Source organism: Gossypium arboreum, chromosome 3 (assembly GCF_025698485.1).
Source record: "Gossypium arboreum isolate Shixiya-1 chromosome 3, ASM2569848v2, whole genome shotgun sequence".
NCBI lineage: Eukaryota > Viridiplantae > Streptophyta > Magnoliopsida > Malvales > Malvaceae > Gossypium > Gossypium arboreum.
The window spans coordinates 10,371,902-10,399,784 of NC_069072.1; the positions used below are offsets into that span (position 1 = coordinate 10,371,902).

General features: G+C 32.9%; 1 protein-coding gene and 1 long non-coding RNA gene across 2 annotated transcripts; one reads left to right on the top strand and one right to left on the bottom strand.

The window, feature by feature from the left end:
• Positions 1-458: 458 nt before the first annotated feature.
• Positions 459-1,477, bottom strand: LOC108485915 (zinc finger protein GIS3-like). Its single transcript, XM_017789758.2, has one exon. The coding sequence runs from the start codon at positions 1,279-1,281 to the stop codon at positions 556-558; it is 726 nt and encodes a 241-aa protein (XP_017645247.1). The 5' UTR covers positions 1,282-1,477; the 3' UTR covers positions 459-555.
• Positions 1,478-13,886: 12,409 nt separating this feature from the next.
• On the top strand, positions 13,887-14,862 carry LOC128290302 (uncharacterized). Its single transcript, XR_008280035.1, has 2 exons — positions 13,887-13,950; positions 14,574-14,862. It is a non-coding gene; the product is annotated as an uncharacterized LOC128290302 (long non-coding RNA).
• Positions 14,863-27,883: the final 13,021 nt, after the last annotated feature.

Here is a 27,883-nt window from a genome sequence, read left to right on the forward strand (position 1 = left end):
TAAGCTTCCTTGCGGGGAGCTGGAAGAGACAAATTGTGGTGTTACCTTTCGACATTACTCATCAATGACCAACCAACCAGTGAAGCTGTAGGGTGTGTTTCATTTGATAAACACATTAATTGCATATATATTGTAAGGTACGGACACAAAATTTGTCTAATGTCAAATGTGCCTCACTGTTTCCATCCTTTTTAATTATTTAGGCTCCTATTTTTGGATGCTAGAATTTCAGCTTTTAATTTATTTAGCTACATAGAATAATAGTAGGGAAGAAGCTATTAACTCATATGCATGAAAGTTTTGGTTCTAAATTTAGATGTTTAAGATAATTCATATTGGTGAGGAAAATTGAGTTACATACATGAAGTTTTTATTCTAAATTTAGATCTTAATATACAAAATTAAAATTGGTGAGGAAAGTTAAGTGATTATATAACTTTAAAAAAGGGGAAAAAAAGTTTTGTGCAAGTGAAACAAATAATTTCCCTGATAAAAATAAATAAAAAAATAAAATTGTTTGAAAATGTACAAAGATCCCAAACACTAAAGACCGAGTCAAGGCCTGGCTGGAGCAAGACTAAGGTGCAAATCTAAGCCCAATGCATCATCAAAACTGGGGCCACCATCTCCCTTTGAAAACCTACGCAACGAGGGTCCATCAACACCACGTCCATGGTGGCCCCCACCTTGCATCACTTGGGGGCCAACGCTTACGCCCGGATCCCCCAAACCACCACCACCACCACCACCACCATAAGGTACCCCCGCTGGCCCCCTCCCCACTCCACCACCTCCTCCTCCACCACCAGCGCTTGGAATCACACAGCCATGTGAGACGTGGAAAGGAGGTGGCCCTCCTCGTGGCAAGTAAACCCAAGACGGTCCCGCCGCAGCTGGCACCACGACGGGTGTAGCCGACGCTAAGAGATGCGGTGGAGGAGCAAAAGCAGAGATGATAGGGTTCCTAGCAAACGAAACCGCGGCGCTTCGAGTGGCTTGAAGTTGAGCACGCTTGAGCTGTTGCCTTTCCTTCTTATGAGCGTTCTGGTGACCTCCTAAAGCTTGAGAGTTGGCAAACTCACGGCAACAATACTGACACTCGTATTTGCGGTCACCAGGAGCAGGGAAGCCACCTGGCTCTGAAGACCCTGATGATGGATCTTTGGTGGTGCTGGATTCCAAAACATCATCATCTTCTGAGACGTTGAAGCCGAAGAGCTTTAGACGTGCAGTAGTGGCGCTGTTGGTTTTGGTATTAGCTTGGTATTCTAACTCTGCCATGTTAACTAGAGAAAAATAGAAAGAGAAATGAAGAAGAATAGTTTAGTTGTTCAATGTAATGTAATGTAAGGGGAAGAGTTGCATGTGTGGGGGTATATATACATGATAAAAAAAAAAAAGGATTTGTAGAACATGAACAGTACAACTTAGGATGAAAGAGAAAGATTTCGGATATCCCAAGGGGGAAAAAGAAAAAGAGAGTATTAGGGAACACGACAAGACCCGAGAACACTTGACTTGGGACCCTCACCCAAGCCTTGTCTTCGCTTAGTGTACCTATTTCTCTAATTTGATACTGTTACTTCATCAATGCATTGCGTTGCATTTATTTTCTTTTTTGGGGTTTTTTTAAAGCTTGTTTATATTTATACATACAAGAATAAAAATGATTGAGTTGGTCCATGTTTATTTATTTATTTTAAATAAGGAGCATCATTTGAGTGAAAATGGGTATCCAAAAAGCAATTGTGGGAGGTTCTTAATATAATGGGAACTTTTGTAGAGAACGTGAAGCAATTAGGTTAGAAAACAGATAGGAGGTAAGGGGGAGTGATCTGGACCACTATGCTGTAGATGGAAAAGGTTTGAATGGCCAATGAGAAGCTAATAAAGTTGTTTTCATACATTGGTTGGGTTAATGACAGATTTCTAAATAATGTTCTTACACGACACGTTCAATTCCAAGGAGCCGGTGAGGGTAATCTGAAGTGAAGTGAGGTCTATGTAGACTCTATAGGTAGCTAGATCCCTGTTCATGGTGGGCATCAACAGGGTATGGTTTTTAATTAACTAAATTTACTAACAAACAAAATGAGTGTACTAATAAAAAGATTCCATTCGAGATGATGACACATGTTGGAAAACTGGGGACCTTTTTTTGGTAATCACCATGAATTTATTCTTTCTTTCTTTCTTTATTTATCAAGTAGATTAATTAATTAAGAAAACAGTAACGTTAGTGGAACTGTCTCCAATGAAACGCCGTGATGCCCATCTCTTAAGTCTTTAATTCCCTGGCAAATCTCTCTGCTACCAAAAATGCCTTCTCTCTCTCTCTCTCTCTCTCTCTCTCTCTCCTCTTTTATAGTTGTTAATTTTTGTTTTTATTTGTTCTCTCTCTCTCTCTCCCGCGCTTCACTTCAGCTCAATCTCAGGAGCCGACACCGCCACCCACCACCACTCTCGCCCCTCATTTCTCTCTAAAAAGTCAAATTAAATCTAACATGTAAATCCATGCATGCATATATATATATATATAGCACCACTTAGCTGTGTTTCCCAAAATTACCCCACACACACACAAAGGAAAAAAAAGGTGGGGAAAAAAACCTTGAATTTCAAGTTTTAAACGTATGGTAATGGCGATATATCGATAATCTAACTATTCATGGATGACATAGATATAGAACTTCTCTTCCACACAACCCCAAACTTTTAAAAGTGTCAATACACTCATGCATTATATAATGTTGTAGGGTTATAGGGCAGGTGCATATCTAGAAAGGGTTACGCATGTTTCACATCAGATAAAACTTTCTGGCAATGGCAAGATGGGAGTTTAGTCTAAGTCAACCACGTGAAGCAAAGCTTTCACTTGCCTGGTCTGAATATAAATGGAAGTAGGGTTTGGGGGGTATCGAAATTAATGGACGGAAAGGGGGAAGAAAATGAAGGAATGAATGTTCAGGTGTTTTACAACTACGAAAAGAGACCCATCTTTACGTGTTGATGATGAATAATAATTGTTTAGGATGTTAGCGTGATTGACGTTGAAATCTGTATTTCTTTATGCAATTTTCTTGCTTTGCCAAGATCTATCCGAATCTTACTAACTACGAGAGAGAGAAAAGTTTTGGGGTTTCTTTTTTTAATCCAATTATATTAGGTACGATTAAATTTGAAATGAAATCAAGTCCTATCATTGAATAAAAAGTAAAACTCTCTTAATATATATTTTTTGTTATTTATAAAATTTGAAGTCTTATTTAAAAATATAATCGAAAATTTTATCACTCCAACCCATATGAATTTTAATATCTTAAAATTGTACTCCCACTTAGAAAGGGAATAATTAAATGTGGATTAATATATTATTATAATTTGTATTATATATGCAAAAGCTATTACTAAGTGTTAGTGTTGGTCACAACTCCAAATATGACCCACCTTTGTCTCCCCTTTCTCATGTGTGTTCCATTCAAACGCCTCTTTCACTTTTGTCCATTTTCCCCATAAAACAAACCCACCCACCCATTGCTACCTCTCCTTTTTCTCCAAAACCTCATTTTCTTTCCAACCGTTAGATCTCTTTCATGATTATTACTAACATCAACATGTGCTCCCTCTTTGTTGTATTTTAATTAAGAAAAATCCATTTTATATTAATTTCTAAGCCTATATATGTATGAATATATGAAGCCTAACTTCATCTCTAAGCTAAGTTCTTAGATTCTTTCTTGGCCTTCATAACGACAAATTTCTTGCGGGTTTCAACAAGCAGGTAAGAGATGAGATGGTTGTGATGATCCGTTCATGCATCATCAATATATGTGGGTCCATATTTATTTATTTTAAGTCCCATGTTTATGCTCATAGATAGATTAGGACTTAGATTGGGATGAATTCAGAAAATAGGGAAGAAAAAAACAAGTTGCCTTTATTAAAACTGATTATAACCTTTTTACTTTATTATATATATATATATATGATGTAAATAGTGTGCGTGTGTGGATCCAATGATTTTAGGGTTTGGGTCTTTCCTTCTCAGTCCTTGTCTTTGGAGGGGTTAATAAGATTGAAAATAAAAAAGGTTGGGCCACAAACAACCACTACGGGGCTCAACTAGAAAAGTAAATGTGCATTGAAGTGACCTTCAACAAATGTGAGTGGTCATGTTGTGTTCATAAAGTTCGAGAGTTCACGCATAGAGTTGTCGGAGCAGTTAGACTTGTCAATATTGATGGGTCTGGTCTGTTTATGTTGGACATTTTTGGTTTTTAATCATTTTTTTGAATTTTAGTTATTTTCTCTTTTTTTTTTTAACTAAAGAGGAAAAATATATTATAGTGTGCTTGAATCCACATTTTTATATCGATAATAATTTTGATACCAATCGATTTAAGACTCAATTAATTTAATTATTTTATTTTATATATTACAAATCAGGAGAATTAGATATAATAATAGAGTTTCGATCTTAATTTTTGGATATCAACAAAAGATTTGATCACTATTCTTTTATGTTGTTGGTAATTTTAATCTGTTTAAAATTTGGAAAGTTTTAGACTTGAATTTACATGAATTTGGGTAATTTAGTTTTTGAATTAAATGACGTTGCTGAACTTTTAATAATAAAAAATTAGATTGTTATTAATTGTATTACATAATTTTAGCGCAAAATTTTAGCTCAGCATTTTCTTTTATATATATCTATGAGATTTTTTTATATATATATAATGCTTATAATTATTGATAATCTTTTTCAACTTTTAAATAATAAGATAAATATATTTTATTATATTTATACTCGCATCTTTTGTACTAGATAAGTTTAGACGAGAGTTTAGAAAATGTTTAATTTTTAAAAAATTTAATTGTTTAGATAAAAATGGGAGAATTTCAAATTTTATATGAAATTGCAAAAAGGAGTTTAAACCAATCGAATTTTTCATTCAAATTCTTTAAAAAAAAAAAAGGCACGGTTTTAAAATTTATCAAAAAAATTATTTTATTTGATTCACAGAGTTGTATTATAAAATAAAATCATGAGTTCTAAAATATCATTTTATTTTATTTTACTGTATATTTTAGACTAGTAATATTATTATATGCTTACAAATGGCGATGGCAAAATTTAGATGAATGTACTCCAAATGAAGCGTTTTTAAAAAACGTTATCAGAATTGCTTGCCACTCTCATTATACAAAACTATCATTCTATCTTTATAAATATATATATTAAAAGGATAAAAATATTAAAACATGTTAAAATATTTTTTCTTTTGGAATTTTACTTTCAACGTTAATCCTAATTTTTTACTTGGGATTTTTATCTCTAGTCATCAATTTATGTTTTATTTCATTTTTTAACCAAATATGCTTAAAAGATTGAAAATATTATAAATAACTAACAAAAATTAAATTATAGTAGAGTGGGATAGGATGGATATATTCAAATATTCATGGAAGTGATAGTGACTTTTAAGATTAAACATACATAGTGTAGCAAGGCGAGTGTTAGGGTAGAGCACGCCAACTGTGGAGCGGTGATGGATTTGAAAAATTTCACCCTTACCCGCTCTATTTCCTTCTCTATGTACAAATCTAATGACACTTATATTGCATATTTTCATATATATATATATATATATATTATTTTTAAGACTATTCTTTTTATTTCATAAATATTTTTATTTATGAAAATCTCAATTTTCAAAATTATTTATCAAAATAAAATAATTACAAATACTATCATTTTGAAATGTTACGTTTTAAGATCTTTTAATTTTAATATTCTCCATCCTAACATATGATAAAATATTTTTTTAAGCCAATAAAATTGCTTTGTATTAAAAGACTCTTTATCACATATGTGTCCCAACTGTTAGAACACCGGTACATGCCATGAAGCAACGAAAAAAAATAAATCTAGTGATCACATTCAGGGATCCACGTGCGAGGAACGAATCAGTGTGACAAGGGATGAACGATTACCTTTAATCGTCTGGAAAACTAAAGATAATTGTTGTGAAACTGATTACGTAATTGTACGCTGATTCCGAACCGCTACGGAAAGTTTCAGCCTCTACATAATCCACCTAGTGTGACAACAAACGACAAGAACTCTTTTAAACTTTTTCAAAGAGAAAAATCTATTTGACGGCTGCTAGACCTCATTCTATATATTTCGGGTATATTATGTTTTTCATAAAAATCTCATATTTCCTAATTAGGGAATAGTTGATATTTTAATATGAATCAAAATTTATTATAATAATTAACCAAATACACTAATTACAAATATAACAATTATAATAATATTCTATCGTAAAACAATAATTATAAAAAGATTTGATAAATTATGTTCGATTAAATTTTATACAAATCAAATTCATATATATTAATTTAACCATGTTCTCATTATGTGTACAACTTACTTGTACATATAATTCATTCGATATTTAACTGCCCAATTAAATTAATTCGATAATCAATTTAATTCATGTGACAACTAAAAAATAATACCAACTATGTTCGGATTCCGTTTGTTTCAACCATAGGGTGTGACCCTGTACGTTCTTGTAACGTTAGCAGTAATACTAGAACGATTCTAATATTACAAATAATGAGTGGCATCTAGCAATACATCATTGCTACCTAAGCTACAAGAAGTCATGATTCGACATAACCTGTAACATCCCGAAATAGGGCCTAAATGGAACAGTGGTTGCGAAACCACAAATCCGAGGTAGAATGTAACGGCCTAATTTTCGTTGGTGTCAAAATGGTGATTTCAGATCACTAAATCGGACAAATAAGATTGAACAAGATAGTAACTTAATATTTATGAGTCAAGTAAGAATTTAGAAGAATTTGTGAAATGGTGAAATTAGTGAATTAAAATAATTTATTAGGTCGACGGGTCAAAAACGAGGTATCGAGACCTCGAATTTGAAAATCGAGCTATAAATATTTTATAAATATTTATGAAGTGTCATTGAGTTAGTATTAAAGTTTCGTTAGAAAATTTTGATGTTTGGATAGCTAATTAATTAAAAGGACTAAATGAAAATAACTCAAAATTTATTAAATTGTGAGTAAATAGCTTAAGTATTTAAAAGATGGATTTAAAGAGCAATTAGACCCAAAGGTTAATGGCTGGACAGTTTGGGTATGAAATAAGCAAGAAAACAATGTGAACAAGGGACAAAATTGGAATTAGCATAAAAGTTAATAGTTAAAAAATGATGTGATTGAAAATCTAGACATTTCTTCATCTTTCTCAGCCGAAACACCGTAATAGGTCTCCTATGCTGGTTTTCATATTTTTGCACCATGTAAGTTCAATTTTACTATTTCTTAGTAATTTTATGTTTTTGTGACTTTTACAATTAGGTCCAATCATCTAATTCATTAGTTTTTGATTTGGTGGGTGAAATTGGAAGTTACCCTGGCTGAGTAAGGGTAGTTTATGATGAATTATTATGAAATTGAAGTTCTAATTTCATATTAAGATTGTTTTATTAAGTCATTTTGATAGAAAATGGTATTTAGGACCTAATTGTGAGCAAAATTGTGAATTAGATGTTGGTGTTGAAATTCAGAATATCAAAGGCTGTGAAATAGTTTATAATGATAAAATAAAAGTGTTAATTTAGAAAAAATTAGTTCAATTGATGGGTGAATTGAGTAGGGACTAAATTGTAAAAAGCTGTAAATTTTGGGGTAAAAGTGCAATTTCAAATTTTGAACAGCATAAATTGTGAAGTGAAATAGAAATCAAATAAATGCTAATGGGTAGAAATATTTTATATTATAGATCAAGAATCCAAGAAGAACGAGGAAAAGAAAAAGTAAAGGACTAAAGTGTAAGGTTTAGTCACATTTTATATCAAGGTAAGTTTACAGTAAATAAATGCAATATTCTTTTATTTTACATTATTATTGTCAATTTCAGCATTTATATATTTATGTTATGAAAATATTTAAAGTCAAATTTAAGGTGAAGTGACAGAGGAAAAGTGTTAGAAAGCCGGTTGAACCCTAGGAATGTTAGGATATTAGGGTTGACAGACGAATGAAATGAGCCATGTAAGTCCATATTAGAAATATGGCTTTGGAGACAGGATTGAGCCATGTAAGTCCATATTATATATGGCATTGGAGACAGAATAATTCATGTAAGTCCATGTCAAAGACATGGCATTGGCGAGATATTGATGAGACAGAACGGCCCTAGTATCCTTAGTATTCCGAGTGGTTCAACGGGTCAGGATACGAGTTAAATTACAGTGAATTAACAGCAAAGGAAAAGTAGATTATACTTATGAAAAGGAAAGGTCGGGTAAGAAAGAAGGTAAGGGAATAAAGAATAAGATAGAAATTGAGAAGTAAAGAAATTTATGATGTTAGATGATATTATGCATAATTATCCATTATGTTGAATGTTGTGATTTATTTGCTTGTAAGCTTACTAAGCCTAGTGCTTAATCTCTTTATTTTCTTCTTCTTATAGTACTTATCTAGTCACTCGGGATCGAAGGAAATGTCGGAGGCCGATCACACTATCAAAGAAATAACTCGGTATAACTAGTCGTTTTATTTTGGGTATGGCATGTATAGAAACTTAGCTACTTTTGGTATAATATGAATAATGAATGATGTGTAAATACTTGCTAGTGATTAGCTAAGAAAATAGCTGATGATATACACGTTTATTAATATGTATGATTGAATGATGATTATCACATGAAAATTATGAAAAATGTGAAAGTAACCTAAAAACAGATTCAAGTAATGAAATGATGTAACTTTGAAAATCACTAAAATTGTAAAAACATAGTTTGAAGATGAATAATATAAGAAATTAAAGCTTATTATGTATATTTTCTTATGGAATAAGCAAAACAGGTAAAAGTATTATATTTTATGATATATCTGAGTTTTAGTGAAACAGGGTTAGAGCGATTTCTGGATCCCTGTTTCAACTTTGGAAATTCACCATAAATTGTAGAAAACTAATTAGAAGGTATAATTTATATGGTTAGAATGCTTGTTGAATCTAGTTTTGAGAGAAACAAACGACTTAGTCATATGAATTTTGTACAGGAAGAAAAATGGTTCGTAGTAAGAAGAGGTCAGTGCAGTCGAGTTTTGAAACAGGAAAAATTTAACTAATAAACTGTACTAATTGGCTAAGTCAAAATTCTAGAAAAAATTAGTAGATATATATATATGAGTCTAGTTTCATGAAAAATTTACGGATCTTAATTTCGAGTTTTGAAACTCGAGAAATGAATTTTAAGTAACCATGATGCGAAAAAACAGTTTATTCGAAAATTAAAATAAGTGATTTAGAGTTGTTTAAAAGGTAAGATAAGTTTAGTAACACCTCAAGCTTGACTCGGTGATGGTTTGGGCGTGAGGCGTTACATTTATTGGTATCGAGCAGGTTTAGTCGGTTCTCGGAACAGCTAGTGTGAGAAAAAGTCTAGCTATACATGCCATACTTGTATTTTGATAGTGTGACGACTCCTGACGATTTTTAAATATTTTGTTTTATTGTAATGGATCCCGAGTGAGCTGGTGATGATGATGTAGAAAGTAATGCGCTGCTCCGTAGAAGGGTAGCGCCATCGAGAATAGGCGATGTGATTAATCGGGAGGAGTGACTCGAAGCTCTCTTCCAAGCTTTGAATGATTTGTTTGCCGAGTTCGTTAAATGCGAATCCGGCGAGTTAGACCTCCACCCCTCATGATTCTCGGGCTACCCATGTAGCTCAAGCTCCCCAATCACAGTGCAGTGATAAGAGAAAAGCCACCAGTTGATAGAATCGAAACAAAGGCGAGAAGAGTTTGAGCAACAAAAGATGATGATGCGAGAAGAAGCGAATTTTGGTTAGAAAATACTATCGAGTCTTTGATGAGTTATCTTGTACACCGAGGAATGTATGGAATGTGTAGTATCACTTCTTAGAGACTCACCTACTACTGGTGGAAGACACTTGTATCGGTTGTACCAAAGGAGAGGTCACTTGGGATTTCTTTCGGGAGGAATTTCGTAAAAATACATCATCGAGGTTTATTGACCGAAGAGAAAGGAATTCTGGAATTGAAACAAGGTAATATGACGGATCGATGAGATTCGCTTAAATTATCGGCAACTTAACAAGGTAACAAGAAAGAACAAGTATCAATTGCCTAGAATTGATGATCTGTTTGATCAATTGAAGGAGCTCTTGTGTTTTTCAAGATAGATTTGAGATTCGGATATTATCGGTTGTGAGTTAAAGAGTCGATGTCTTGAAGATCGCTTTCTGACTAGGTATGGTCATTATAAGTTCCTTGTGATGCCATTTGACTTGACTAATGCTCCTGCCATTTTCATGGACTTAATGAACCGAATTTTCGAGACCGTACTTGGATAAGTTTGTAGTTTTGTTTATTGATGATATCTTGATTTATTCTCATGATGAGACCGAGCATGCGAGCATTTAAAACGCTTTCTGATTCGAAAGATAATCGGTTGTATGTCAAGTTCAGCAAAAGTGAGTTCAGTTACGAAGTTGGTTTTCTTAGACATATTGTTTCGGTGAAGGTATTAAGGTTGATCCGAGCAAGATTTCAGCCATTGTTGATTGGAAGCCTCCTAGAAATGTATCAAAAGTTAGAAGTTTTCTTGGTCTTGCTTGGATATTATAGGCGATTTGTAGAGGATTTTCCATGATAGCTACCCACCGACAAGATTGCTGCGAAAGGATGTTAAGTTTGAATGGATGAGAAGTGTCAACGAGTTTTGACAAGTTAAAAGCATTGTTGACTAAAGCTCTGTTTTAGTGCAACTAGAACCGGTAAGGAGTTTGTGATTTACAAGTGATCGTCCATGAATGGACTTGGTTGTGTACTTATGCGGGAAGGAAGGTAATTGCTTATGCCTCTAGACAACTAAAGCCACATGAGAAGAACTATCCGACACATGATTTAGAGCTAGCTGCCATTGTTTTTGCGCTGAAAATTTGGAGACATCATTTGTACGGTGAGAAGTGCCACATATTCACTGATCACAAAAGTTTGAAATATTTGATGACTCAAAAAGATTTGAATTTGAGGCAAAGAAGATGGTTAGAGTTGATTAAAGATTATGAGCTAGTGATCGATTATCACCCAGGTAAGGCAAATGTTGTTGCTGATGCTTTGAGTAGGAAATCTTTATTTGCATTAAGAGCTTTGAACACTAGTCTAGCCTTATCAGATGATGGTTTTATCTTAGCTGAGTTGAGAGCTAAACCGATGTTTCTTGAAGAAATTTGTGAAGCTCAAAAAAAAAAAATGACAGTGAGTTGTTAACCAAAAGAGATCAGTGCGAGTCGGATGTAGAGTCGATTTTCGGATCGATTCGACGGTTGTTTGATGTTCGAGACGGGGTATGCATACCGAAGAATGATGAGCTTATTCGAAAGATTTTACAAGAAGCACATAGTAGTTCTTTGTCTATTCATCCGGTAGTATAAAGATGTATAATGATTTAAAAAAAATGTCTTGGTGGGTAGGAATGAAAAGGACATTTCGAGTTTGTTTTAGATGTTTGATCTGTCGGTGGTAAAGGCCGAACATCGGTACCTTCAGTTTATTGCAGCTGTGCTAGTCCACGAGTGGAAATGGGATCGAGTTACTATGGATTTTGTGACAGGATTGCCGTTTACAGAGAAAGAAAGATGCAGATATAGGTTGTGATTGATAAGTTAACGAAGTCGGCTCATTTTATCCCGTTCAGTATGGATTATTCACTTGACAAGTTGGCGAGTTGTATATGTCGAGATAGTCAAACTACACAGGTACCATTATCGATCATTTCGACAGAGATCCAAGATTTACTTCACGGTTTTGGAAGAAATTACGAAGGCTTTGGGCACAAAGTTGAGTTTTAGTCTGACTTTCCACCCTCAAACCGACGGTCGATCGAGAGAGTTATTCGTACTTGAAGATATGCTTAGATGTTGTGTATTAGAATTTCAAGGTAGTTGGGAAAAATATTTACCATTAGTAGAGTTTGCCTACAATAATAGTTATCAATCGAGTTTGAAGATGGCACCTTATGAGGCTTTGTATGGACGTAAATGTCGCACACCTTTATATTGGATGAGCTTAAAGAAAGCTGGATTCTGAGGTTGATCTAGTTAAAAAAGAAGAAAAGTGAAAGTTATCGAAATTGTTTAAAAGCGACTTGAGACGGCGAAGTCATATGCAGATTTAAAAAGAAAAGAGATTGAATATCAAGTTGGTGACAAAGTTTTTTTTTTTTTTTGAAAGTATCCCCGTGGAAGAAAGTTCTCAGATTTGGCAAGAAAGGCAAACTAAGTCCATGTTTTATTGGACCGTTTGAAGTGATTGAGAGAGTCGGACCATTAGCATATTGGTTAGCTTTCCCGATTGAGTTAGAGAAGATTCAAAATGTATTTCATGTGTCTATGCTACGTCGTTATCATTCAGATCCGTCACATGTGATTTCTTAGACAAAGGTTGAGATTCAACCAGACATGACTTACGGTGAAGAACCGGTAAAGATTCTAGCTCGAGAGGTAAAGCAATTAAGGAATAAAAGTATTGCACTTGTGAAAGTACTATGGAATAGACACGGGGTAGATGAGGCTACATGGGAACTCGAAGAGGCTATGCGAAAATAGTACCAAAATCTCTTCACAGGTAAGATTTTCGGGACGAAAATCCCTAAAGGGGGGGAGAAATGTAACATCCCGAAATAGGGCCTAAATGGAACAGTGGTTGCGAAACCACAAATCCGAGGTAGAATGTAACGGCCTAATTTTCAGTGGTGTCAAAAATGGTGATTTCAGATCACTAAATCGGACAAATAAGATTGAACAAGATAGTAACTTAATATTTATGAGTCAAGTAAGAATTTAGAAGAATTTGTGAAATGGTGAAATTAGTGAATTAAAATAATTTATTAGGTCAGACGGGTCAAAAATGAGGTATCGAGACCTCGAATTTGAAAATCGAGCTATAAATATTTTTATAAATATTTATGAAGTGTCATTGAGTTAGTATTAAAGTTTCGTTAGAAAATTTTGATGTTTGGATAGCTAATTAATTAAAAGGACTAAGCGAAAATAACTCAAAATTTATTAAATTGTGAGTAAATAGCTTAAGTATTTAAAAGATGGATTTAAAGAGCAATTAGACCCAAAGGTTAATGGCTGGACGGTTTGGGTATGCAATAAGCAAGAAAACAATGTGAACAAGGGACAAAATTGGAATTAGCATAAAAGTTAATAGTTAAAAAATGATGTGATTGAAAATCTAGACATTTCTTCATCTTTCTCAGCCGAAACACCGTAATAGGTCTCCTATGCTGGTTTTTCATATTTTTGCACCATGTAAGTTCAATTTTACTATTTCTTAGTAATTTTATGTTTTGTGACTTTTACAATTAGGTCCAATCATCTAATTCATTAGTTTTTGATTTGGTGGGTGAAATTGGAAGTTACCCTGGCTGAGTAAGGGTAGTTTATGATGAATTATTATGAAATTGAAGTTCTAATTTCATATTAAGATTGTTTTATTAAGTCATTTTGATAGAAAATGGTATTTAGGACCTAATTGTGAGCAAAATTGTGAATTAGATGTTGGTGTTGAAATTCAGAATATCAAAGGCTGTGAAATAGTTTATAATGATAAAATAAAAGTGTTAATTTAGAAAAATTAGTTCAATTGATGGGTGAATTGAGTAGGGACTAAATTGTAAAAGCTGTAAATTTTGGGGTAAAAGTGCAATTTCAAATTTTGAACAGCATAAATTGTGAAGTGAAATAGAAATCAAATAAATGCTAATGGGTAGAAATATTTTATATTATAGATCAAGAATCCAAGAAGAACGAGGAAAAGAAAAAGTAAAGGACTAAAGTGTAAGGTTTAGTCACATTTTGTATCAAGGTAAGTTTACAGTAAATAAATGCAATATTCTTTTATTTTACATTATTATTGTCAATTTCAGCATTTATATATTTATGTTATGAAAATATTTAAAGTCGAATTTAAGGTGAAGTGACAGAGGAAAAGTGTTAGAAAACCCGGTTGAACCCTAGGAATGTTAGGATATTAGGGTTGACAGATGATGTAAAAATGAGCCATGTAAGTCCATATTAGAAATATGGCTTTGGAGACAGGATTGAGCCATGTAAGTCCATATTATATATGGCATTGGAGACAGAATAATTCATGTAAGTCCATGTCAAAGACATGGCATTGGCGAGATATTGATAGAGCAGAAGCGACCTAGTATCCTTAGTATTCCGAGTGGTTCAACGGGTCAGGATACGAGTTAAATTACAGTGAATTAGCAGCAAAGGAAAAGTAGATTATACTTATGAAAAAGGAAAGGTCAGGTAAGAAAGAAGGTAAGGGAATAAAGAATAAGATAGAAATTGAGAAGTAAAGAAATTTATGATGTTAGATGATATTATGCATAATTATCCATTATGTTGAATGTTGTGATTTATTTGCTTGTAAGCTTACTAAGCCTAGTGCTTAATCTCTTTATTTTCTTCTTCTTATAGTACTTATCTAGTCACTCGGGGATCGAAGGAAATGTCGGAGGCCGATCACACTATCAAAGAAATAACTCGGTATAACTAGTCGTTTTATTTTGGGTATGGCATGTATAGAAACTTAGCTACTTTTGGTATAATATGAATAATGAATGATGTGTAAATACTTGCTAGTGATTAGCTAAGAAAATAGCTGATGATATACATGTTTATTAATATGTATGATTGAATGATGATTATCACATGAAAATTATGAAAAATGTGAAAGTAACCTAAAAACAGATTCAAGTAACAGAAATGATGTAACTTTGAAAAATCACTAAAAATTGTAAAAACATAGTTTGAAGATGAATAATATAAGAAATTAAAGATTATTATGTATATTTTCTTATGGAATAAGCAAAACAGGTAAAAGTATTATATTTTATGATATATCTGAGTTTTAGTGAAACAGGGTCGAGCGATTTCTGGATCCCTGTTTCAACTTTGGAAATTCACCATAAATTGTACAAAACTAATTAGAAGGTATAATTTATATGGTTAGAATGCTTGTTGAATCTAGTTTTGAGCGAAACAAACGACTTAGTCATATGAATTTTGTACAGGAAGAAAAATGGTTCGTAGTAAGAAGAGGTCAGTGCAGTCGAGTTTTGAAACAGGAAAAATTTAACTAATAAACTGTACTAATTGGCTAAGTCAAAATTCTAGAAAAAATTAGTAGATATATATATGAGTCTAGTTTCATGAAAAATTTACGGATCTTAATTTCGAGTTTTGAAACTCGAGAAATGAATTTTTAAGTAACCATGATGCAGAAAAACAGTTTATTCCGAAAATTAAAATAAGTGATTTAGAGTTGTTTAAAAGGTAAGATAAGTTTAGTAACACCTCAAGCTTGACTCCGGTGATGGTTTCGGGCGTGGGGGTGTTACATTTATTGGTATCAGAGCAGGTTTAGTCGGTTCTCGGAACAGCTAGTGTGAGAAAAGTCTAGCTATACATGCCATACTTGTATTTTGATAGTGTGACAACTCCGCGATTTTTAAATATTTTGTTTTATTGTAATAGATCCCGAGTGAGCTGGTGATGATGATGTAGAAAGTAATGCGCTTGCTCCGTAGAAGGGTAGCACCATCGAGAATAGGCGATGTGAGTTAATCAGGGAGGAGTGACTCGAGAAGCTCTCTTCCAAGCTTTGAATGATTTGTTTGCCGAGTTCGTTCGTACGAATCCGGCAGTTAGACCTCCACCCCCTCATGATTCTCAGGCTACCCATGTAGCTCAAGCTCCCCCAATCACAGGTACAGTGATAAGAGAAAAGCCACCAGTTGATAGAATCAGGAAACAAAGGGCAGAAGAGTTTTGAGCAACAAAAGATGATGATGCGAAAGAGCAGAATTTTGGTTAGAAAATACTATCAGAGTCTTTGATGAGTTATCTTGTACACCGAGGAATGTATGGAATGTGTAGTATCACTTCTTAGAGACTCGACCTACTACTGGTGGAAGACACTTGTATCGTTGTACCAAAGGAGAGGGTCACTTGGGATTTCTTTCGGGAGGAATTTCGTAAAAATACATCGATCGAGAGGTTTATTGACCGAAGAGAAAGGAATTCTGGAATTGAAACAAGGTAATATGACGGATCGATGAGATTCGCTTAAATTATCGGCAACTTAACAAGGTAACAATGAAGAACAAGTATCAATTGCCTAGAATTGATGATCTGTTTGATCAATTGAAGGAGCTCTGTGTTTTTCAAGATAGATTTGAGATTCGGATATTATCAGTTGTGAGTTAAAGAGTCAGATGTCTTGAAGACTGCTTTCCTGACTAGGTATGGTCATTATAAGTTCCTTGTGATGCCATTTGACTTGACTAATGCTCCTGCCATTTTCATGGACTTAATGAACCGAATTTTCGGACCGTACTTGGATAAGTTTGTAGTTTTGTTTATTGATGATATCTTGATTTATTCTCATGATGAGGCCGAGCATGCGAGCATTTGAGAACGCTTTCTGATTCGAAAGATAATCAGTTGTATGTCAAGTTCAGCAAAAGTGAGTTCTGGTTACGAGAAGTTGGTTTTCTTAGACATATTGTTTCAGGTGAAGGTATTAAGGTTGATCCGAGCAAGATTTCAGCCATTGTTGATTGGAAGCCTCCTAGAAATGTATCAAAAGTTAGAAGTTTTCTTGGTCTTGCCGGATATTATAGGCGATTTGTAGAGGGATTTTCCATGATAGCTACCCCGCTGACAAGATTGCTGCGAAAGGATGTTAAGTTTGAATGGACTGAGAAGTGTCAACAGAGTATTGACAAGTTAAAAGCATTGTTGACTAAAGCTCCTGTTTTAGTGCAACTAGAACCAGGTAAGGAGTTTGTGATTTACAGTGATGCGTCCATGAATGGACTTGGTTGTGTACTTATGCAGGAAGGGAAGGTAATTGCTTATGCCTCTAGACAACTAAAGCCACATGAGAAGAACTATCCGACACATGATTTAGAGCTAGCGCCATTGTTTTTATGCTGAAAATTTGGAGACATCATTTGTACGGTGAGAAGTGCCACATATTCACTGATCACAAAAGTTTGAAATATTTGATGACTCAAAAAGATTTGAATTTGAGGCAAAGAAGATGGTTAGAGTTGATTAAAGATTATGAGCTAGTGATCGATTATCACCCAGGTAAGGCAAATGTTGTTGCTGATGCTTTGAGTAGGAAATCTTTATTTGCATTAAGAGCTTTGAACACTAGTCTAGCCTTATCAGATGATGGTTTTATCTTAGCTGAGTTGAGAGCTAAACCGATGTTTCTTGAAGAAATTTGTGAAGCTCAAAAAAAAAAATGACAGTGAGTTGTTAACCAAAAGAGATCGGTCTTGAGTCGGATGTAGAGTCGATTTTCGGATCGATTCGACGGTTGTTTGATGTTCCGAGACAGGGTATGCATACCGAAGAATGATGAGCTTATTCGAAAGATTTTACAAGAAGCACATAGTAGTTCTTTGTCTATTCATCCAGGTAGTATAAAGATGTATAATGATTTAAAAAAAAAATGTCTTGGTGGGTAGGAATGAAAAGGACATTTCGAGTTTGTTTTTAGATGTTTGATCTGTCAGCGGGTAAAGGCCGAACATCAGGTACCTTCAGGTTTATTGCAGCCTGTGCTAGTCCCTGAGTGGAAATGGGATCGAGTTACTATGGATTTTGTGACAGGATTGCCGTTTACACCGAGAAAGAAAGATGCAGATATAGGTTGTGATTGATAAGTTAACGAAGTCGGCTCATTTTATCCCATCAGTATGGATTATTCACTTGACAAGTTGGCGAGTTGTATATGTCGAGATAGTCAAACTACACAGGTACCATTATCGATCATTTCGACAGAGATCCAAGATTTACTTCACGGTTTTGGAAGAAATTACGAAGGCTTTGGGCACAAAGTTGAGTTTTAGTCTGACTTTCCACCCTCAAACCGACGGTCGATCGAGAGAGTTATTCAGTACTTGAAGATATGCTTAGATGTTGTGTATTAGAATTTCAAGGTAGTTGGGAAAAATATTTACCATTAGTAGAGTTTGCCTACAATAATAGTTATCGATCGAGTTTGAAGATGGCACCTTATGAGGCTTTGTATGGACGTAAATGTCGCACACCTTTATATTGGATGAGCTTAAAGAAAGCCGGATTCTGAGGTTGATCTAGTTAAAGAAATGAAGAAAAGTGAAAGTTATCGAAATTGTTTAAAAGCGACTTCAGACGGTGAAGTCATATGCGATTTAAAAGAAAAGAGATTGAATATCAAGTTGGTGACAAAGTTTTTTTTTTTGAAAGTATCCCGTGGAAGAAAGTTCTCGATTTGGCAAGAAAGGCAAACTAAGTCCATGTTTTATTGGACCGTTTGAAGTGATTGAGAGAGTCGGACCATTAGCATATTGGTTAGCTTTCCCGATTGAGTTAGAGAAGATTCAAAATGTATTTCATGTGTCTATGCTACGTCGTTATCATTCAGATCCGTCACATGTGATTTCTTAGACAAAGGTTGAGATTCAACGGACATGACTTACTGGTGAAGAACCGGTAAAGATTCTAGCTCGAGAGGTAAAGCAATTAAGGAATAAAAGTATTGCACTTGTGAAAGTACTATGGAATAGACACGGGGTAGATGAGGCTACATGGGAACTCAAGAGGCTATGCGAAAATAGTACCAAAATCTCTTCACGGTAAGATTTTGGACGAAAATCCCTAAAGGGGGAGAAATGTAACATCCCGAAATAGGGCCTAAATGGAGCAGTGGTTGCGAAACCACAAATCGAGGTAGAATGTAACGGCCTAATTTTCAGTGGTGTCAAAATGGTGATTTCAGATCACTAAATCGGACAAATAAGATTGAACAAGATAGTAACTTAATATTTATGAGTCAAGTAAGAATTTAGAAGAATTTGTGAAATGGTGAAATTAGTGAATTAAAATAATTTATTAGGTCGACGGGTCAAAAAGCGAGGTATTGAGACCTCGAATTTGAAAATCGAGCTATAAATATTTTTATAAATATTTATGAAGTGTCATTGAGTTAGTATTAAAGTTTAGTTAGAAAATTTTGATGTTTGGATAGCTAATTAATTAAAAAGGACTAAGCGAAAATAACTCAAAATTTATTAAATTGTGAGTAAATAGCTTAAGTATTTAAAAGATGGATTTAAAGAGCAATTAGACCCAAAGGTTAATGGCTGGACGGTTTGGGTATGAAATAAGCAAGAAAACAATGTGAACAAGGGACAAAATTGGAATTAGCATAAAAGTTAATAGTTAAAAAATGATGTGATTGAAAATCTAGACATTTCTTCATCTTTCTCAGCCGAAACACCGTAATAGGTCTCCTATGCTGGTTTTTCATATTTTGCACCATGTAAGTTCAATTTTACTATTTCTTAGTAATTTTATGTTTTGTGACTTTTACAATTAGGTCCAATCATCTAATTCATTAGTTTTTGATTTGGTGGGTGAAATTGGAAGTTACCCTGGCTGAGTAAGGGTAGTTTATGATGAATTATTATGAAATTGAAGTTCTAATTTCATATTAAGATTGTTTTATTAAGTCATTTTGATAGAAAATGGTATTTAGGACCTAATTGTGAGCAAAATTGTGAATTAGATGTTGGTGTTGAAATTCAGAATATCAAAGGCTGTGAAATAGTTTATAATGATAAAATAAAAGTGTTAATTTAGAAAAATTAGTTCAATTGATGGGTGAATTGAGTAGGGACTAAATTGTAAAAGCTGTAAATTTTGGGGTAAAAGTGCAATTTCAAATTTTGAACAGCATAAATTGTGAAGTGAAATAGAAATCAAATAAATGCTAATGGGTAGAAATATTTTATATTATAGATCAAGAATCCAAAGAAGAACGAGGAAAAGAAAAGTAAAGGACTAAAGTGTAAGGTTTAGTCACATTTTGTATCAAGGTAAGTTTACATAAATAAATGCAATATTCTTTTATTTTACATTATTATTGTCAATTTCAGCATTTATATATTTATGTTATGAAAATATTTAAAGTCGAATTTAAGGTGAAGTGATAGAGGAAAAGTGTTAGAAAGCCGGTTGAACCCTAGGAATGTTAGGATATTAGGGTTGACAGATGACGAAATGAAATGAGCCATGTAAGTCCATATTAGAAATATGGCTTTGGAGACAGGATTGAGCCATGTAAGTCCATATTATATATGGCATTGGAGACAGAATAATTCATGTAAGTCCATGTCAAAGACATGGCATTGGCGAGATATTGATAGAGCAGAACGGCCCTAGTATCCTTAGTATTCCGTGGTTCAACGGGTCAGGATACGAGTTAAATTATAGTGAATTAACAGCAAAGGAAAAGTAGATTATACTTATGAAAAGGAAAGGTCGGGTAAGAAAGAAGGTAAGGAATAAAGAATAAGATAGAAATTGAGAAGTAAAGAAATTTATGATGTTAGATGATATTATGCATAATTATCCATTATGTTGAATGTTGTGATTTATTTGCTTGTAAGCTTACTAAGCCTAGTGCTTAATCTCTTTATTTTCTTCTTCTTATAGTACTTATCTAGTCACTCGGGGATCGAAGGAAATGTCGGAGGCCGATCACACTATCAAAGAAATAACTCTCGGTATAACTAGTCGTTTTATTTTGGGTATGGCATGTATAGAAACTTAGCTACTTTTGGTATAATATGAATAATGAATGATGTGTAAATACTTGCTAGTGATTAGCTAAGAAAATAGCTGATGATATACATGTTTATTAATATGTATGATTGAATGATGATTATCACATGAAAATTATGAAAATGTGAAAGTAACCTAAAACAGATTCAAGTAACAGAAATGATGTAACTTTGAAAATCACTAAAATTGTAAAAACATAGTTTGAAGATGAATAATATAAGAAATTAAAGCTTATTATGTATATTTTCTTATGGAATAAGCAAAACAGGTAAAAGTATTATATTTTATGATATATCTGAGTTTTAGTGAAACAGGGTCAGAGCGATTTCTGGATCCCCTGTTTCAACTTTGGAAATTCACCATAAATTGTACAAAACTAATTAGAAGGTATAATTTATATGGTTAGAATGCTTGTTGAATCTAGTTTTGAGAGAAACAAACGACTTAGTCATATGAATTTTGTACAGGAAGAAAAATGGTTCGTAGTAAGAAGAGGTCAGTGCAGTCGAGTTTTGAAACAGGGAAAAATTTAACTAATAAACTGTACTAATTGGCTAAGTCAAAAATTCTAGAAAAAAATTAGTAGATATATATATGAGTCTAGTTTCATGAAAAATTTACGGATCTTAATTTCGAGTTTTGAAACTCGAGAAATGAATTTTTAAGTAACCATGATGCAGAAAAACAGTTTATTCCGAAAATTAAAATAAGTGATTTAGAGTTGTTTAAAAGGTAAGATAAGTTTAGTAACACCTCAAGCTTGACTCCGGTGACGGTTTCGGGCGTGGGGGCGTTACATAACCTCTCTGTGATTAACTCTTCATGTATTAAATCATTTTGTTCTTTATATCTAGAATGGACACAAGTCATGGAATAGTCATACTTGCCTAGTCCATCTAATGTTTCTTGATATCCTAAGTAGACTATGATAAACAAATAAGTATGATATCTCATAACAACTTATTCGAGTATGACATGCATTTCTAGTCTCACTTAATACGTAGCTTAAGATATTGCTTCCATTATGTAGGAGGGACAAATCCTATATTGATCAACCATATCCCACTAGTTAGATTGTGGTATATCCAACATCAACCTTTATAGAACAACCAGTTATGGTAGACGTTTGACTATATCAAAATATACGACTCACGATGTTGAGATAATGATGATCTCAAGTTTGAGGATCATATACATAGTAATCACTATGAGTAATGTTGTGATTATTACATAATAATCCAAGAAACATACTCATAGCGGGTCAGTCCAATATGTTGTTCTCTAACACGCATACTCATGTATTGATTTTAACATCCCATGTCAATGAAAACACTTTGTCATCAATAAACTACATGTTAGTCTTAATGCATAATTGTTATCCAAGCCCACAATAATATTCGACTAAAGACCTTTTAAGAATAATCATATTATTCTCAGGATATTTTTATAAAATAATTTACTTATATACACAGAAAAGAAACTGAAATAATAATGGCAATGTCTTATATTAATAAATGAGGTAAAACAAATATGTTACAATCATCTCATGATTAGTCTTTGGGCATACTCTAACACCAACAACTACCATCAACATGAAAAAGCCCTTGAACCTTTATGTTTTTGAATCACTTAATAGGAATGGTGTCAATAAAAAATTATCTCCATCACTAACCCAATGATCTTTGCAAATATTATGGTTCTTGCATTACCAATTCACCATCTAATTCCTTTGAGAAGCACATTTTTGGCTTTGTAAATAATATTCCATATAAAAGAATGATTTGTACATTCGGATGCATCAAGAAAACCACTATCTGAGAAATATTTAACCTTGAAGATTTTACTAGTAAGAGACTCAAGAAGAGAGGAATCTCAACCCTTGTTTACCAATTAGAGCTAAGTTAAATACTACCAAACTTTTTAAGGGCACATTATCTGTCCCACAAGGACAAATGACTCTTTTCTATGATCACTATTTGCTGAACCCCATAAAAAAGAGTTCATCATCTTTTGGATATTGTCATAAGAGTTATGAACAAGTAAGAAAGTACTCATACTATAGACATGGATAACTTGAGCCACCATTTTGAGCCCAACTTCCTTTCTTGCTCTAGATAAAATATTATTTTTCCAACTGAGAAAGCGTTTACTGAACCATTCCATAGTGAAAAAAAAAATTATTATTTGTTCCAACCAATTAAAGAAGGTGGGCCAAGATAGCAAACTAAAAATAGATACACTTATCACTTTAGCAACACGGTAGAATAAAGGTCTCCTATATTTAACATGTAGCCTTATTTCTTCTTTTACTTTTTCTTTCTTGGATGGACGGCTAGGGTGAGGGAAGGAAGTAAAGGCCAGGTAGCATCCAACATGTGATAAAGAAAGAAATAGAAAGAAAGAAAACAAAAGACAAAGAGAAAGAAAGAGAAATATATTAAATCAAAGAGTGTACTCTCTAGAAATCCTAGGTTTTATCCACTCTTCTCCCATTTTTTTCTTTTAAATTTCAGCAAACCATGACAAAAACCAAATCAAAATAAATATTAGTTGGAGTAAAAACTTAATAAGAATGGGCAACAGCTTAAATGGTTAAGCATTACCTTTCTTCCTTGTATGATCAAGATTAAGCAATGCCATTCCTTTTAATTTCCTTTTCATTTTCGACAACAAGGGTAAACTGCCATCCAGCCCTTCAAATTTTGAAAACCCTAGGTATTTAGCATTTTCCTAATCACAATTGAACTATTTTCTCTTTTCTCTCTATTCTTCCCTATTTTCTTTTTCCTCTTCTTATTTGCAAAAATAAATTTCAACAATAAATAAATTTCCCTATTGCTGAAATTTATTTTTATTCTCGAATCAAAATCTATTTCCGATTTCAACTCTTTTCTCAACTGGCGCAATCGCTATTGTAACAACTCATTTTTCAGTGGTGTTGGAAATAAGGGCTTTGGGACCACAATTCTAGTGAGCGAGTCTGTAGATATATTTAAGTGGTATTTATGAGTTAAATATAGTATAATAGTCGTGATTTAATAGATTTAATTAATCAGTTAATCAAGGTACAAGTGGTGTGTATTGAAAGTCAATGATTTTGGAAAATGAGGTATCAGGACCTCATTTTCATAAATTGAGCTAATAAATATTATTAAATATTTATGGAGCTATAATATAAGTGGATTGAAGTTTGGTCTGGAAATTTTGATGATTTGATAGTTAATTAAGGAAAAAGGACAAAATCGTAAAAACTCGTAAAAGCTAATCACTATTAATTTTAATAGCTAAACTGCTTGGTAAATAATTGGTTATGTAACACCCCTAAACCCATCCTGTCGCTGGAACAGGACTATGGAGTAGTACCAGTCATTGCAGTACATTTATATGTAAAATAAGAATAAATACAACACTGTACATCCTAACATACCTTTAATGGGCCCGCGGTACTTAATAAGAACATTTAAAATAAACCGGGGCTCGATCGGAAACTTAGAAAAATTTTCGTGAAATTTCAAAGTTTCCTCCTTTGAATAGTATCACACGCCCGAGTGGCTTATGTGACACGCTCGTGTGGCTGATATGACACGCCCGTGTCATCAACCCTTGGAGCTCTCTGACTTTTGCCTAAAAACAAATTAATTTCACACGGCCAAGGCACACGCCAGTGTGCTCAGCCCGCGTGGCAATCTGTTTGTAGCATTTTAGGTGTAGGGGACACACAGCTTAACAACATGCCCATGTGCTAGCCCTGTGTCTCACACGGTCTGGTCACATGCCCGTGTGACAAGCTGTGTGGACTCAAAATGAACCTTATAGTTTAAATTTACCAACCCTGCAAATTTTAAACAACAAGCAATTTAAGATTCAATTATTCAACCAATCCAAAACATGATAAAACACACTTAATACTCGTTTAAACCATCATACAATAATCTAACACATATAATCAATAATCATTAAACAAAAAAACTTCAAAAATTAGTGCTTAAGTACCATTCAAATCAATTCAAAATGGACTTTATTATAAACATAAATTTTGCTTATATAGTTTAACCTTTATCATCCTTATACTAGTAATATTCATAATCAAAATAACATTAAAACAACCTAGGTACATGCCATTCTTTAAGACATGAAACTTCACCAAGTATTTGAGTTCAGGAGTTGGCTCAGATGCTGAGATGCTAGTTACTTTGTACCTAACCTGCGCACGGAAACAAACTGTACGCTGAATATACACTCAGTGGTATTTCTATAAACTAATACTTAAAGCAATAATAAGTCATGTATATGCATTTGAACTCTAAGCTTTTACTTTCATAATCTTAATGGCTTAATCTCTTACCTACTTCTTATAGCTCTTAAATGTAGTTAAACAATTCTTTATACATTTCTTATCATTCTATACCTTTCAACAATCATACATCCGTATGATATTTATATATACTAATAATCAACATTCAGTCATAATTATATAATCGATAGCAGTCAGTCTTCAGTAGCTTCATTTACCCCTATTAACGTAACTCGAACCTGGACAGATGCACGGATCCAACCCACACACCGGGATATCATACAGTGTTTCATCGGCAGAAGCCGGAATACACCGTAAGGGTAACAGTAACAGTAACAATAACATTAATAGTAGCGGTACATAAAGTACCTCATCGGAACAAATTCGAAACAGTAATAGTAAGGTGACACTTATAGTGTCTCATTAACACAAAGTCGGAATATCCCTGAACGCTTCCAATCCTATGGCATGCCAACTATATCCGACTAGTCCGACACTGTTAATAGGGTATTCAAATCATTTCGTTTTTATACAGAAACAGTAATAATTTCTATCACATTATTCATCATACATGCTAACTAAAAGGGAATAGCAATTACATTTATTAAATTATTAAGCATAGTTTATAGAAATACAAACCGATAATTCCTTGACTTATTCCTCGTTCACTTTCTCTTTTTCCTTCTTTGATGATGTTTCCGGCACTACGCTAGCTACGAAAAATTAACATTTAAAATCATTAATATATATATTAAATAATACACTCTTCTATTTTCCATGTAACTTTTGTTTAAATTCCAATTTAGTCCTATCACCATAACCATTCTTTCTCTTCAAAATAAATCCTATATTTTTATTCAATTATCACTTTAAACTATTCCAATTCTTAAATTTTATAGCTAAAACATTAATTATAGAATCCTCTCAATTCAATCCCTACTATTGCAAAACTTATATCTCTCTTTACAATTCAATCCTTCTCCCACTTCTAACTTGAATTTTTATCATTTTATCTCATAATTCATCTATTTATTCAACTTAATTAACAACTAAAAAATTCACTAACTTTCTAAATTTCAACATAATTCAAGTAGGGCCTTGTTTTAGGATTCCAAAAACATCAAAATTACAAGAAAATGGATCAAATTGACTTACCAAATTAAGCTTCAAGCTTCGAAACCCTAATTTTCCCCTTTTCTTTTCTCCTTTCTTTTTCTTTCCTATTTCGTTTTCAATTTTCTGTCCTTTCTTTTTCTATTTTATTTCTTTTATTCTTTTACTTTCTTTATTATATTATATTATATTTTCAATTATAATTATTATTTTTGAATAACAAGCAAATACATATATATACATACATTTGTATCAATTAAAATAATACACATGTATTTATACTTACCACACACTTGTCACATAAGGCTTATTTTCTAATTTAGTCCTTTGACTTTTCTTTGTTCTACAATTAAACTTTTACACTATATTCAATCTAGTCCTTCCACTAAATTAGCCTTAATTCAAGCTAATTCACTTAACCAAAGTCTAATTAACTACACTACTAGCTTCGTAAATATTTCTAATAAATATTTACGAATTCATTTTACGAAAATTATGACCCGAAAATTTAAATTTTCAATACCCGTAAGTTTTGGGTCGTTACAGGTTAAGGTGTAAAAATGGAAATAATTCCATATTTTGTTATATTTTTATGTTATTTTTAATGTTAAATAATAATTTTAATAATAGTTAAAAACCAAAAACATGGTAATCTTCTTCCCATTTTTTTGTCTTCACCGAATGCTCAACAAAATATAAAAGAAGCCATTGTTTTAATTTGAAGCTTTCATCCCTCTTGCATGGTAAGTAAATTAAGCTCGTTTATCGTAAATTTTAGTTTTTTGAGATCGTTGTATCTTAATTTAGCTAGTCTATGGACTATTTCTTAAAACTATTAAAGGTTTTAAACCTTTCTATTCATGATTTTTAGATGTTCTTGGTGTTAAGTGGTAGATTTATAAGCTTGGTTGTGAAATAAGACTAATTTGTTAAGAAAATTTTGTTAGTTTTGTGTATAAGAACCAATTTGTAATAATGTAAAATTATCATGAAGTTTCTAAAAATGATTGTTTTAGAGGGTTGTACAGTGATGAAATTGTAATGGGATTGAAAATTAAAGCTTGATTATGAAAGATATAATAGTTTCGGTTTTAGGGGCTAAACTTAATAAAATGCAAAACTTTAGGGAAATTGTCAAAATGAATAAAAGATATTATATTCATGAATTTAGATGGTTTAAAATGATAAAAGCTGATAATGTGAAATGAATTATTATATAGATCAAGGATTGAATCATACGGAGGATAATCGAGAAAGAAGGAAAAATTGAAATATAGTCCCTAAGAACCAACTTTAGTTGAATATATTAGGTAAGTTCATAGGTATAGAAATGTACATATTTATATATATTGTTTACTGTTGAATCTTAAATGTATATATATGATGTTTAATTTGTTAGTTGGGAACCAAAATGTTATAGATTGAGTACAAGGTGAGAAATGACTTATTTGAAAATTGTTGAATACTTGTGAAATATGATGTATATGATTTCAGAATTATTATGATTTTTTTACAGCATGTATATTGAGAAACATAGAAGTGCCCCTGATCTATAAAAGTTACGATTTTTGTTTAAATGCTCGTTTGAACATAGTAAACGATTAGGATATAGTTGGCATGCCAATAGGGTTAGAATGTGCACTTGTATGCGTTTGCACTTTTGTTCCGTTGTTTTCACTTTGGTGTCTTTGTTTGC

Bases quoted from the DNA above. Each gene is read 5' to 3' on its own strand.
- LOC108485915 (XM_017789758.2), bottom strand. From the start codon at position 1,281: ATGGCAGAGTTAGAATACCAAGCTAATACCAAAACCAACAGCGCCACT.